This window comes from Capricornis sumatraensis, chromosome 18, assembly GCF_032405125.1.
Source record: "Capricornis sumatraensis isolate serow.1 chromosome 18, serow.2, whole genome shotgun sequence".
Classification (NCBI taxonomy): domain Eukaryota; kingdom Metazoa; phylum Chordata; class Mammalia; order Artiodactyla; family Bovidae; genus Capricornis; species Capricornis sumatraensis.
Window position 1 is genome coordinate 46,520,586 of NC_091086.1, and position 13,993 is coordinate 46,534,578.

General features: G+C 44.2%; 1 protein-coding gene across 2 annotated transcripts in view; it reads left to right on the forward strand.

The window, feature by feature from the left end:
* Positions 1-799: 799 nt before the first annotated feature.
* ADAMTS12 (ADAM metallopeptidase with thrombospondin type 1 motif 12) overlaps positions 800-13,993 on the forward strand; it is a 374,380-nt gene continuing 361,186 nt past the window's right edge. For both annotated transcript variants that reach the window (XM_068990670.1, XM_068990671.1), the window contains exons 1-2: positions 800-926; positions 10,988-11,349. In XM_068990670.1, the coding sequence (XP_068846771.1) occupies positions 800-926; positions 10,988-11,349 (489 nt within the window). The remainder of the gene's footprint in view (positions 927-10,987; positions 11,350-13,993) is intronic.

Below are 13,993 nucleotides of genomic sequence, written 5' to 3' on the forward strand. Positions count from 1 at the left end.
TGTTCCTGGTCCTTTGGTCCCATCGCCTCATGGCATGGAGTCTCGTCCAGGGTTGCACTAGCGTGTGAACACACCATTTCCCTTTGTGTAACCGGGCAAAGGGAAAAACTGCTTGTTATTTTTTTGAAAGGGAAGCCCTAGCCGGCCCTGGAAGAGAATCTTGGAGATAGAGGGCCGGCAGAGGAGGCTTGGTAGAGGTAGGAAAAGTTCAGGAACGGGGAGGAGAAAGGGCAGAGAGGGGGCAGCACTGAGCTGAGGAGGGTCAGGGAGTGGGGTCCCCTCTACCCCATCTCTGCCCTCAATGTTTTCCTCGTGTATGAGGGACTGGCCTGGGGGCCTCTCATTCGCCGTCACGCCCAGGGTGATTCTCCCTGAGCTCCCCTATTTGGCCGGCTCGGCCGGGCTCTGGGCGGGGCGGCGGAGCGCGGGGGTGGGAGTCCCGGAGGAAGATGCGCGGGGCTGGCTTGGAGGAGGCCGGGCGCCCAAGGCAGAGGGGTGGGGATCGGGGGTGGGCTGCGCCCTCCCGCTCCGACCCATTCCACAGCCCGCGGAAAGCAGACACTGTCAGCTGAATCACTCCCCTTTCAGGAGGAGGGAGGGGACGGAAAGGTAACTAGCCCCTTTCTGCTTAAAAAAAAAAAAACAACGAAAGGGAGCCCGTGGGCAGCGTTGCAGCCTCCCTCTCCCCACTCCTGGACCATGCACCCCTGCATCTTCCTGCTCGGCTACGGGCGAGGACTTGATTTCTTGAGCTGAGAGCTACAACTTGTTGACTTTTCTTCTCCCCAACGACTGAATCATGCCATGTGCCCAGAGGAGCTGGCTTGCAAAGCTCTCCGTGGTGGCTCAGCTCCTGAACCTGGGGGCCCTTTGCTATGGGCGACAACCTCAGCCGGGCCCGGTGCGCTTCCCAGACAAGAGGCAAGGTTAGTGTCTTTTCTTTATTTTTTTTGAAAACCGCAGGGTAAGACGCGTGCAAAGTTGGTTGCTCTTTTTTTTTTCCCTTCCCCCACTCAGCTGAACTCCGCAAAGCCGTTTGGTTGAGTTGCAAAGAAATCTGGGCTGGGAGCTGGGTAACCCTGGGCATCTCGGAATTCAGTGCTTAACGTGTCGAGTCCTTACTTCTTACGGAAACCGAAGATCGGGACTCTTGTACACGAAGGATGCTGCTGCGAAGACTCTAGAGTTAGCTGGTAACCCCTCACCGCCTTTTTCTCCTCTGAACGCTGCACTGTTTCAATCCCTTTTTTTCAGACTCTGAACACGGAAAACGACTTTTTTTTTTTTAATAAAAGTTCCAACCGGCCACTGGCAGTCATTGCCATGTTTCTAGTTAGTTTGAAACTTCTGGTGAGGCAAGGGGAAATACGATTCCGCCCCCCTGCTGAGTGAGCTTGGCTGTGTTTTCCTTTCCTGGAAAGATTTAGGGCTGTGTTGTAAAAATAACAGCCCTTTTAGAGAAAATGTCCTACCGTAGGAGCTCACCTTTCCCTGTTCTGTCTTGCTGATTGCCTCTGGCTGCTTCTCTTCCAGAATTTCATGAATCTCTATAATGCGAGAGAAAGCACTGGAGTTGTGATGGAAATTGGTGATTATGCTCTTTATTGTTATTATTATTATTACATGATTTTAAAATCTAACACCCTGAGCAGGCTGGTGGTGTCGTCTCTGCCTTTTCATTGGATTTGCGAGGGCCAGGCACACATTCCCATTCGGTGGGCAGTTCATTGGGCTTCTGAGAGCCAACAGTCGTGGGAGCAGCCATGGCCGGTGTGGTTGGATGTGGGAGCACTCTGGTGTGTCAGCCTCTTGACTGCTGACAACAGCCTCCTGGGTGCAGGCACCTTTGTTACCCCCTCTGCTTTACACACAGGAAGCTGAAACCTGGGGAGTTTATGGGCTTAGTTATGGTGGAGTGAGGCTGTAAACCCAGGTAGCCTGACTCCAGCGGCTGGCTTCTTACAGTCAAGCAGCATTGTCCTAGAGCAATAATCGGGACAACACACACACACACACACAGAGCATGGGGGTTAGTGTCCATTAAGTCCTGTGTCTGCTGACTGTGCTCAAGTCTGCCATAGCTTCCTGGCCCCCTTTAATCCCCAAGACCACTTGGGTGGTAAACATCACCAGCCTGACCTTGTTGAGGATTTCTGCCTACGTTGCAAAGTTCAACTACAGCTGGAGAGCTTATATGCTGACTCCCAGAGCCATCAGAAGCGGGACCCTTTGCTTTCCTTGGAAGCTGGAGCTGCAGATACTGGGGTGAGATGTCAGTCAGCCAGCACTCGCTTGTGTAAACGGTCCAGGTCCAGATAGATCTCCCACCCCCAAGTTTAAAATAGCAGCGTTTGTTGTTCTTTGAAAAACAGCCCTTTTATGAAAAGTCTCTTTTGCTGGCAGCACAAACAAAGCTTGCGAGCACTTCCCAGGGCATTTGGAGATGGTTTGGTTCAAAACCACACATTCTCCCGGGCTGGTTTTCAGCTCTGCTTGCTCCACATCTTCTTTGTAAGCGAATTCAGCTCAGTGTGGAGCAGACTCCACTGGGACTTGCTTTCTCCTCTCTGGAATGCGAGAGATAAGTCACCTTTAGGGTTGTGTGCTGAGAAGGGTTGATACCAAAAAAGAGCTGTACAGTACTCTGAGCTTATTGGTGATGCATAGATATTTAGATTTAAAAAATAATTTCCGAAATTTTTTTCAGTTTTAGTTGAAGACCTAAATGTCCGATTTGAAACCATTCAACTTCTACAAGAGAACATAGGCAGAACACTCTTTGAAATAAATCATAGAAATTTGTTTTCAGATATGTCTACTAAGGCAAAAGAAAAAAAAGCAAAAGAAAACAAATGAGGCCTGATTAAACTTAAAACTTTTGCACAGCAAAGGAAGGCATCAACAAAATGGAAGATAATCGACTGAAAGAGAGAAAATATTTGCAACTGCTGTAACTGATAAGGGGTTAAAAGCCAAATATGTATACATATAAATATTACTCTATATAAAAAAGCAAACAGCCAAAAAATGGGCAGAAGACTTGAATGTATGTTTTTTCTAAGAAAGGTGTATAGATGGCCAACAGGCACATAGAAAGATGCTCAACATCACAGATCATCAGAGAAATGCACACCCAAACTTTGATGAGATGTCACCTCACACCTTTCAGAATAGCTATCATCATAAAGTCAGCAAGTCATAGATGTTGGTGAGGATATGGAGAAAAGGGAATCCTTGTATACTGTTAGTAGTAACATAAATTGGCACAGCCACTGTGGAAAACAGTATGGAGATTTCTCAAAAAAATAAAAATAAAACTACCTTCAGTTCAGTTCAGTTCAGTTGCTCAGTCGTGTCCGACTCTTTGCGACCCCATGAATCGACACACGCCAGGCCTCCCTGTCCATCACCAACTCCTGGAGTCCACCTAAACCCATGTCCATTGAGTCGGTGATGCCATCCAATCATCTCATCCTCTGTTGTCCCCTTCTCCTCCTGCCCTCAATCTTTCCCAGCATCAGAGTCTTTTCCAGTGAGTCAGCTCTTCGCATCAGGTGGCCAAAGTATTGGAGTTTCAGCTTCAACATCAGAACCATAGGAAATATTAAGCTTGCACACAACACACTGCCTCTGTTCTGCAGCTGGCAATCTCCCCTCAGGTTCGTATGCCTGGTAGTGTTTACAGGTCACGGGTCCTTCCATGATCTCTTTTGCTGCTGGCAACTCCATGAAGCACATCCCCTGCATGGGCTTGTGCAGAACCGAGGGAGAGCTACAGTGTGTTTCAAGACCAATGTCATGATCATATGCTTATGCCATTTGCAAAAGATAACTTCTGTAAAGAGGAAATTATTTCACATCTTAACATAAGAGCCTGCACAGTTTTGATATGGCATTTGTCTCCATTCTCATCAGCATTTACTGTCTGTGGGTTAGTTAACGTAGGGCTGGTGAGCAAACTCAATTTCTTCTGGTGTATTTTACAACGTTGAGTCAAAGTTTTGAATCAATACAGTTCTCCACAACCTCTCCATGTATGTAGTTTTCCATCATAAAAATACAATTGAAAGGTTACAACAACACATGGGAGAGAATTATGAAAATAAACTTCCTACTATTACAGGAAGTAATATCATTGCCCTTTGTATGAAGGAGTCTTAGAAATTTGTTCATCACAGCACTGTTTATAACAGCCAGGACATGGAAGCAACCTAGATGTCCATCAGCAGATGAATGGATAAGAAAGCTGTGGTACATATACACAATGAAGTATTACTCAGCCATTAAAAAGAATACATTTGAATCAGTTCTAATGAGGTGGATGAAACTGGAGCCTATTATACAGAGTGAAGTAAGCCAGAAAGAAAAACACCAATACAGTATACTAACACATATATGTGGAATTTAGAAAGATGGTAATAATAACCCTGTATGCAAGACATCAAAAGAGACACAGATGTCTAGAACAGTCTTTTGGACTCTGTGGGAGAGGGAGAAGGTGGATTGATTTGGGAGAATGACATTGAAACATGTATAATATCATATAAGAAACGAGTCACCAGTCCAGGTTCGATGCAGGATACAGGATGCTCGGGGCTCGTGCACTGGGACGACCCAGAGGGATGGTATGGGGAGGGAGGTGGAGGGGGGTTCAGGATGGGGAACACGTGTACACGCATGGCGGATTCATGTTGATGTATGGCAAAACCAATACAATATTATAAAGTAATTAGCCTCCAATTAAAATAAATTTAAAAAAAGAAGGAAAAAAAAGAAATAAATATAAAGAATAAGTATAGATTCAACTTAAATTTTACAAAATCTGGGAGGTCAGTAATTTCTCACCTCTCTTCTTTCTGAGAGAGGGTAAAAGGTCGGTTGGTGGTTTGTATTTTCAAAAGTGCTTACAACAACAGGCTTTCCCCAAAGTTTCTCGTGAAGTATCATCTAAACTTGTGGCCTAGGGTTTCAAATCTAATCTTAAACAAGGCAAATGAAAGTATTTGTGGCTTGTGTTTTACACCCACCAATCCTAGTGCAAACTGTACTGTGGTTATGGCATGTGTCAGTCCCACCCGCAGCCTTGTTGATGCCCCCCTCTTGACTTCTGGCTCTCAGTGGTAGACCCTTGAGAAGTAGTGAGGGCAGAAGTTAGGAGGGTGTGCTCCGGGTTCAGGTTGCCCCAGCCTGCATCCTTACTCCTCTTTATTGTCTTTTTATAGAGGTGGGAATGAAGGCTCAGACAAGGAACACTGTCAGTAATATCCCAGACAATTGTGAGGATTAGATGAAACCACGTTGGTATACTCTAAATGCCATGTTTGATAATAGAATTGGTAAAAAAAAGAAAAAAATAAAGTAGGAGTTATTCTTATTCCTTGACATCTTGTTTCTCCATCCTTGTCATATCCCTTCTGAGCTCTGCTTTCTATTGGCCAGGACAATAGCTAACTACTCCTCCAAACTGAGAGGAAGCCAAGATGAGCTTGAGCCTCTCTCCATCTCTGCTTGGAGCTTACATGTATTTAAGGCCACAGGCGTTCCTAGTAGCCAAGTCTCTATCTTTAATACCAAGACTAAGTAGCTAGTATTTAGATAGTGAGCATTATCTGTCAAGCACTGTTCTAAATCTGTTATGTTTATATATATATATTTGCTTTTATTTTTAAAATTATTATTATAAATTTATTTATTTTAATTGGAGGCTAATTTCTTTACAGTATTGTATTGGTTTTGCCATACATCAACATGAATCCGTCACGGGTATACACATGTTCCCCATCCTGACGCCCCCTCCCATCTCCCTCCCCATACCATCCCTCTGGGTCATCCCAGTGCACCAGCCCCGATTGTGTGCACAACCACCCTGTGTGCTGTGCTTAGTCACCCAACTGTGTCTGACTCTTTGCCACCCCATGGACTGTAGCCCACCAGGCTCCTCTGTCCATGGGGATTCTCCTGGCAAGAACACTGGAGTGGGTTGCCGTTTCCTTCTCCAGGGGATCCTCCCAACCCAGGGATCGAACCCAGGTCTTCCCCATTGCAGGTAGATTCTTTACCATCTGAGCCACCAGGGAAGCCCCACAACCACCCTAAGATACGATTATTTTTATGCCCGTTGTGTAGATGAGGCTAGTGCAGTTGGACTGCCCACATAAAACACACTCCATTAAGTAGGCTCCTAATTCCATCCACACCTATTGGCTGCTGTGGCTTAGCCACCTCCTTTGCAGTAAAATCAAGGGTGAAGGGGATTTTATCTCCCCTTACTTCACCAGATAAAGAGCAGTTATTTTTTCCATTTATTGCTGAGTGACTTGAGGCCTCTCAAAGAAATCAGCCAGTTCTTTTCTTGTCAGATCATCACCGTCTATGGGGTCGCACAGACTGATGCGACTTAGCAGTAGCAGCAGCAGCATCGTCCTCAGGGGCAATGTTCTCGCCTCTACTCTGCTGTACCCTCTGCCAAGTGCAACTGCTTATGCACACGAAGTGTGGAGGCGAAGAACATGATTTTGAGATAGGAATCTCAAGATTTTAATCTAAGTATGTTGCATACTGGCTCTGTGACCTCTCTTAGATTCTGTTTCTTTTTCTATGAAATGAGGATAGCAACTGAATCTGTGACAGAGTCTTGTGCGGATTAAATGAGCACTGTTGTAGCAAGTGCTTCCCTGGTGGCTCAGTGTAAAGCATCTGCTTGCAGTGTAGATGTGGGTTTGATCCTTGGATCAGGAAGATCCCCTGGAGGAGGAAATGGCAACCCACTCCAGTATTCTTGCCTGGAAAATCCCATGGACAAAGGAACCTGGTGGGCTACAATGCATGGGGTCTCAGAATCGGACACAATGGAACACACTCGCATGCACAGTTATAGCAAGTGTTCATTAAATGGTTACTATAATTGTAATCATTATATTATTACACAGCCAGCTTATGCTGACTCTCTTAAAGAAACCTGGTAGATCAAAAACAACTAGGTCAAAAACTGTAAATGTATTTGCTTTTCTATTCTTTGGGCTATAGGTGCTGGGGTTCAGGCAAGTACCTGTAGTGTTTAATTCTTTGGATGTATCTTTAGAGACAGGTCCTCGAACGTACATAAGCTTCTCTTGAGAGGAATCAGCATACAGGGGTACCGTTGCAAGGTGATGGTTGTACTCAGTTGAATAACGCTTTTTCCACCCCATTATGCTCTCCACTGCACCAACCCTGGGGGAACCAGAGATATCACTGAATCATAAAAGAAGAGAGCGACAGGAGGGAAATACTAGAGAAGCTGACTACATCCAACCTCAGCCAACCTGGCCATTCCTTTTCTGAGGTCTGAACATGAAAGGATAGTGAAGCTCTGATTCTTACGAGGCCCAGATATTCCTTGGAGATGGGCAGTACAGAGGCCTGAGTCAATCTGACTTCTAGTTCACGGTACATTCACATTATTAATTTGTGCAAAATGCCTTTCTTGTTTTGTGTATTTATGCATTTTGGTCCCCATTCTCCACTCTCAGTCCTCTGTGTAGAAAACTGTTTTAATGGGTTCCATATGTATTTTTTGTTGTTGTGTATATCCTGGCCTGGGAAACTTTGTATTACTGTTTTTGCTTGTATTTTCCCTGAATGTAAATGGCTCTGTATTAAGTTGTTTTGATTCTTACTTTTCACTGAGGATTGTTTTTAAGGTTTGTTTGTTGCTCTGTGCTCTGGTGCTCTTAGTCACTACAGTCAGAAGCAAGGAGTCTGGAGTTTTTACTCTTGAAAACTGAAGCTTTGTTAGTACCTAGGAGTGAAAGCTGTTCTGTCTCATGTTTCCTTCTTTCTTTCTTTCCTTCTTTTTTTGAAGTATAATTGACCTCTGTTAGTTTCAGGTACATAACATAGTAATTCAATAATATTTCTATACATTTCAAAATGATCACTGTTGAGTCTAGTTGCCACCTGTCACTGTATAAAGATATGACAGTATTATTGACTATACTCCCCACACTGTGTATTTCATCCCCATGACTCATTTGGTAACTGGAAGTTTGTACCTCTTAATCTCCCTGACCTATTTCACTCATCCCCTTCCCCCTTCCTCTCTGGCAACCACCTGTTTGGTTTCTGTATCTGTGTGTCTGTTCCGTTTTGTTATGTTTGTTCATTTGCTTTGTTTTTTAGGTTCCATATATAAGTAAGATCATATGGTATTTATCTTTCTCTTATTTTAGTTATCCAAGGCACAGAAGAACTACAAGTATGTTTGAAGACAGTTTTCTGCAAAAAAAAAGCTCTTTTATAGTTCTACCCCATTAAGTCCAGTTTTTTGAATAGTCAGCTACAAATATGTTCAGTGTTACATGCACACAAATGAATTGGGCACTTGTGATATGTAAGATTCTGACCTCTAAAGGGTTTGGGAATCAGTAATATAATAAACAAAAGGCTCTGTAGAATTAGGCTGTTCTGGGAGCTACAGAAAGTGAGGACATGGTGTTTCAGAACAGAAAGAGAACCTTAAGGACTTTAGGAGAAAAAAGAGGGAAGATTTGAGTTGAAACTTTAAAAAATAAGCATAAGATGGGACTTCCTTGGTAGTCCAGTGGTTAAGACTCTGCTTTCCAATGCAGGGGGCATGGGTTCAATCCCTCGTCAGGGAACTAAGTTCCCATATGTCACGGGGTGAGGCCAACATTTTGTTTTTTTTAAACCATGTTGTTGTTGTTTAGTTCCTCAGTTGTGTCCGATTCTTTTGTGACCCTGTGGACTGTAGTCCGCCAGGTTCCTCTGTCCATGGAATTTCCCAGGCAAGAACACTGGAGTGGGTTGCCATTTCCTTCTCCAGGGGATCTTCCCAACCCAGGGATTGATCCTGTGTCTTGTGCATTGCAGGTGGGTTCTTTACCACTGAGCCACCAGGAAAGCTAAAAAAGCATAAGATTATGTTAAACATAAGATTTTGATAGAGAGTGCACAAGACATTGTAGCTGGGGAAAGTAAGTTGAACAAAGTAATACAAGTTACGAAGTGCAGGGGTACAGCTGGAAGGTGGAAATAGAAAAGTAAAAATTGTTTCCCCTTTTTCTCCCTCCTAGTCCCTCTCCCTCCCTTCTTTGTTTTCTTCTTTCCTCCCTGCCCCCACCACTTTTTTTTTTTTGGCCTGAAGCAAAAGATTAGTTTATCAGCTCAAGTGGTTAATGGCTTGCTTTAGGTCGTCTGTAATGTGGAACCTGCTGCTTACTCTCTAGATATAATAGATTTCTTTTTCTCAAATAGGAAAGTGAGGAGGCAGTGGTAGGGATTTCAATTTAAGGAAATGAAAAGACGCGTTCATTCTGATGTGTGGAAGAAAGGAAGAAGTGTTCACGTCTTGCATTTTTGAAGTGGCAGTTTTCTAGATTCCACATATATGTGTTAATAAACAATATTTTTTTTCCTCTTTTTGATTTACTTCTCTAGATCCATCCACATCTCTGCAAATGGCACAGTTTCGTTCCTTCTTATGGCTGAGTAATATTCCACTGTATATATATGTTCCACATCATATATATATATATATACAGCTGATTCACTTTGCTGTACAGCAGAAACTAACACAACATTGGAAAGCAACTATGCTCCAATAAAAAAGTGGAAATTTTTATATTTTGGCCCCATGCCTCTGAATCTGATATATTCACCTACCATTTTATTTTGTATATTTTATAAAAATAAAAAAGAAACATCCAAGTTCTTTTATGTACTCATTGTTACATTACAAAACACTTACGCTGTAACTATGCAAGGTTTTTCAGGGTCTACTTGATGGGTGTACTGTGCTTTTGCATTTTTTCCTTCAACCTGACTTAACTGAAAATTTTAGAGGCATTTACATTCCTTATGATAAATGGTGAATCTCTGTGATTTGTATGAATGAACTCTAGACCTGAAACGTTCGTTTGCCTTACTGATCTCGCCACTTTCCTAACCATATTCCTCATGCATTAATTCTTGTCTTAGTCTGTCTCAGGTGAAACATCTGACATCCAGAGCTATGTATTGATGTCAGCTCAGACAGTTGCCTGTCATCTGTGAGAGAGCCCTGGGTTGATTTGAGTTGTTTAGGGAACTTGATGTGAATGGAGTTCATACCATGGAAACGATCTCTAAACTTCAGGTCAACAGTAGGATTTTGAAATCAGCAAGCTAAAATCCAAGTTCAAACAGGAGTGTATTTGTCTTAACCATAGATTCAGCAGGGATCTCTTAGTTTCTCTCTTTTTTTTTTAGCTTGTTATTTTATATTGGAGGAGAGCCAATTAACAATGTGATAGTTTCAGTTCAGTTCAGTCACTCAGTTGTGTTCAACTCTTTGCGACCCCATGAATTGCAGCACGCCAGGCCTCCCTGTCCATCACCAACTCCCGGAGTTCACTCAGACTCACGTCCATCGAGTCGGTGATACCATCCAGCCATCTCATCCTCTGTCATCCCCTTCTCCTCCTGCTCCCAATCCCTCCCAGCATCAGAGTCTTTTCCAATGAGTCAACTCTTTGCATAAGGTGGCCAAAGTACTGGAGCTTCAGCTTTAGCATCATTCCTTCCAAAGAACACCCAGGGCTGATCTCCTTTAGGATGGACTGGTTGGATCTCCTTGCAGTCCTAGGAACTTTCAAGAGTCTACTCCAACACCACAGTTCAAAAGCATCAATTCTCTGGCGCTCAGCTTTCTTCACAGTCCAACTCTCACATCCATACGTGACAACTGGAAAAACCATAGCCTTGACTAGACGGACCTTTGTTGGCAAAGTAATGTGATAGTTTAGGTGGACAGCAAAGGGACTCAGCCATACATATATGTGTATCCATTCTCCCCAAACATCCCTCCCTTCCAGGCTGCATATAACACTGAGGTGAGTTCCCAGTGATTTACAGTAGGACTTTGTTGGTTATGCGTTTTAAATATAGCAGTGTGTACATGTCGAAAGGATCTCTTCATCTTATTCTGTGTTTCCTTTTTGCCCCCCAGAGCATTTTATCAAGGCCCTGCCAGAGTACCACGTGGTGGCCCCTGTCCGAGTCGACGCGAGCGGGCGTTTTCTGTCTTACGGCTTGCACCATTCTGTCTCCAGCAGCAGGAGAAAGAGAGGTTTGGATGACCTAGAGGAACGGGTGTACTATAGAATTTCACACCAGGAGAAGGACTTGTTCTTTAACTTGACGGTCAATCAGGGATTGCTTTCCAAAAGCTACATCGTGGAGAGGAGATACGGGAACCTCTCCCATGTGAAGATGGAGGCTTCCTCGGGGCCCGCCTGCCATCTCAGGGGCACGGTTCTGCAGCAGGGCACCAGGGTCGGGACTGCAGCCCTCAGCGCCTGCCGTGGACTGGTGAGTCCTCTTTCTTCTCTGCCCTCAGTCCCTGGCTGTCATGGCCTGGACTGTAAACGGGTTCACACACACATTCAACACATATGATTTGAGCACGTGTGATATGCATGATCCAGGTTCCCAAACAGGCTGGAGAGAAAGTGCATAAATTTCAGTCAATCCATCTGGATGGAATGGAGAGACTAAGGGAATTGGGGGTCCAGGAAGAAGTTCAACCAAGAATATCAGAGCAAGAAGTGGTGGTGGGGGGTCAGAGTAGAGTCTTCAACCTCTGAGGCAGCTCTGAGGGTGCTGGTGACTGGTTGGCTGGCTAGCCCCTTTGGAGTTAGGAAAACCTGGACCTGCACTGGGTGTGGGCCACATAGTAAGGATGGTGAGGGACTTCCCTGGTGGCCCAGCGGTTAAGACTTCAAGCTCCCAGTGCGGGGGCCCCGGGTTTGATCCCTGCTCCGGGAACTAAGATCTTGTATATCTTTTGGCACAGCCAGAAAAACAACAACAAAAAAGATGATGCTGGCCAGCAGCTGCTATGAGTTCATTGTTGATTCTCAGTTCAGTTCAGTTCAGTCGCTCAGTCACGTCTGACTCTTTGCGACCCCATGGAATGTAGCATGCCAGGCCTCCCTGTCTATTACCAACTCCCGGAGTTTACTCAGACTCATGTCCATCGAGTCGGTGATGCCATCCAACCATCTCATCCTCTGTCATCCCCTTCTCCCGCCTTCAATCTTTCCCAGCATCAGGGTCTTTTCTAGTCAGTTCTTTGCATCAGGTGGCCAAATTACTAGAGATTCAGCTTCAGCATCAGTCCTTCCAGTGAATATTCAGGACTGATTTCCTTTAGGGTGGATTGGTTGGATCTACTTGCTGTCCAAGGGACTCTCAAGAGTCTTTGCCAACACCGCAGTTCTGGCTAGTTTATAATCAGACTGTACACAGACCCCTGGGCTGTCAGTTGATCCCTTTGTGCCTCTGCTTTCTCCTCTGTGGAATGGAGATAATAATAGCCCCCAACTCACAAAGCAGGGGTTGGTAAACTACGGCCCATGGGCCAAACCTGGACCACCTTTGGTTTTTATAAATAAAGTTTTATTGAAACACAGATATGCCCATGCTTTTGACTTACAACAGCAGAGCTGAGTGGTCAGGATAGGGACTGTGTGGGACTATAAGGCCCCAAATATTTGCTGTCTGTGCTTTGCAAGAAAAGTATGCTAATCTCTGTAATACAGGACTGTGAGTATTAAATGCATTCGTGTATATATATATATATATGAAAGTTGCTCAGTCGTGTCTGACTCATTGCAATCCCATGGACTATACAGTCCATGGAATTCTCTAGGCCAGAATACTGGAGTGGGTAGCCATTCCCTTCTCCAGGGGTGTATATATATATATAAATCTTAGAAGAGTATCTGGTAAATAATGGACATAATGAATTTTGGCTGCTGTTATTATTTATGTTTCTAATATACCGAGCACCTGAATGTGTGGTTTATTATGTGGTTTAAGCTCATTGTCCTCTCTACAACATTACCCACCTCACCACCATTTTGGTTATGTTTTAACAGATGATGAAGTTTGGAAATGTTGAATTTCTTTACTGTGCTGTTGTTAATTTCAGCCCACGTCTTTTTCAGGTGTTCTGTGCTACATCTCAAAATGTGACTGTTTGTTTTTCAAAATTTAAAGTTTAAAAAAAAGTGGCCGCTTTGTTCCCCTATACTTCTAGCAGTGACAACAGTGACTGCCCCTCTGGCAGCTGCCTGGCAAACAATGCCTAAGAATGATGTTGAGGTTTTTGTCACACTGGAGTAGGAGTCAGGGGCCAGTACCAATCAAGCGTGCTTAGGGCCTGACTGCAGGTGGAGAGGTGCTGGGGTCCTGGAGGCAGTTGTTGGCAGAGCCTAGGGCATCCACCTTGGCACTGTGCCAGAGATGGTTTTTGGATAAACTCCTGAGTGGCATTCGCATTCCTATAGGAGGCGCTCATTTCAAATTTTCCATCCTTACTGTCTGTTTCTTGATAATCTTATTCTTCATAATTTGAGTTTGTTTATCCTGTACCTGTTTGAGTTGGCTTTGCTAGAAAACTGTGGGGAAATTTACATAAAACATTGCTGTTGTTTAGTCATTAAGTCATGCTCAACTCTTTTGGGACCCCATGGACTGTAGTCGACCAGGCTCCTCTGTGCATGGGATTTCCTGGGTGAAAATACTGGAGAGGGTTTCCATTTCCTTCACCAGGGGATCTTCCTGACCCAGGGATTAAAAGTGCATCTCCTGCATTGGCAGGTGGATTCTTTACCACTGAGCCACCTGGGAAACCCCGTAAAATTCTGCATCAGTGTAAATGTCTTGAGAAAGTCCACCTTTCTGAAGGACCTCTGGGGATGAATTGCTTTGTACAGAAAATAGAAAGTCTTGCTTTGCCTTTTTTTTTTTTTTTTGGTATATCTAGATTTTCATATATAGCCATGTATCATTTTCCCTTAATTGGATCATAAACAATCACAATAAATTGGATCACAATAAATTATGCCCTCTTCGTCTCCCTAGGCCTCATTCATTGCTTGGGTAAACTGAGAGATATCTCCTGGCTTCATGGTCCTTATCCTCTGAGTTTCCTCTAGGTTCATGTGAT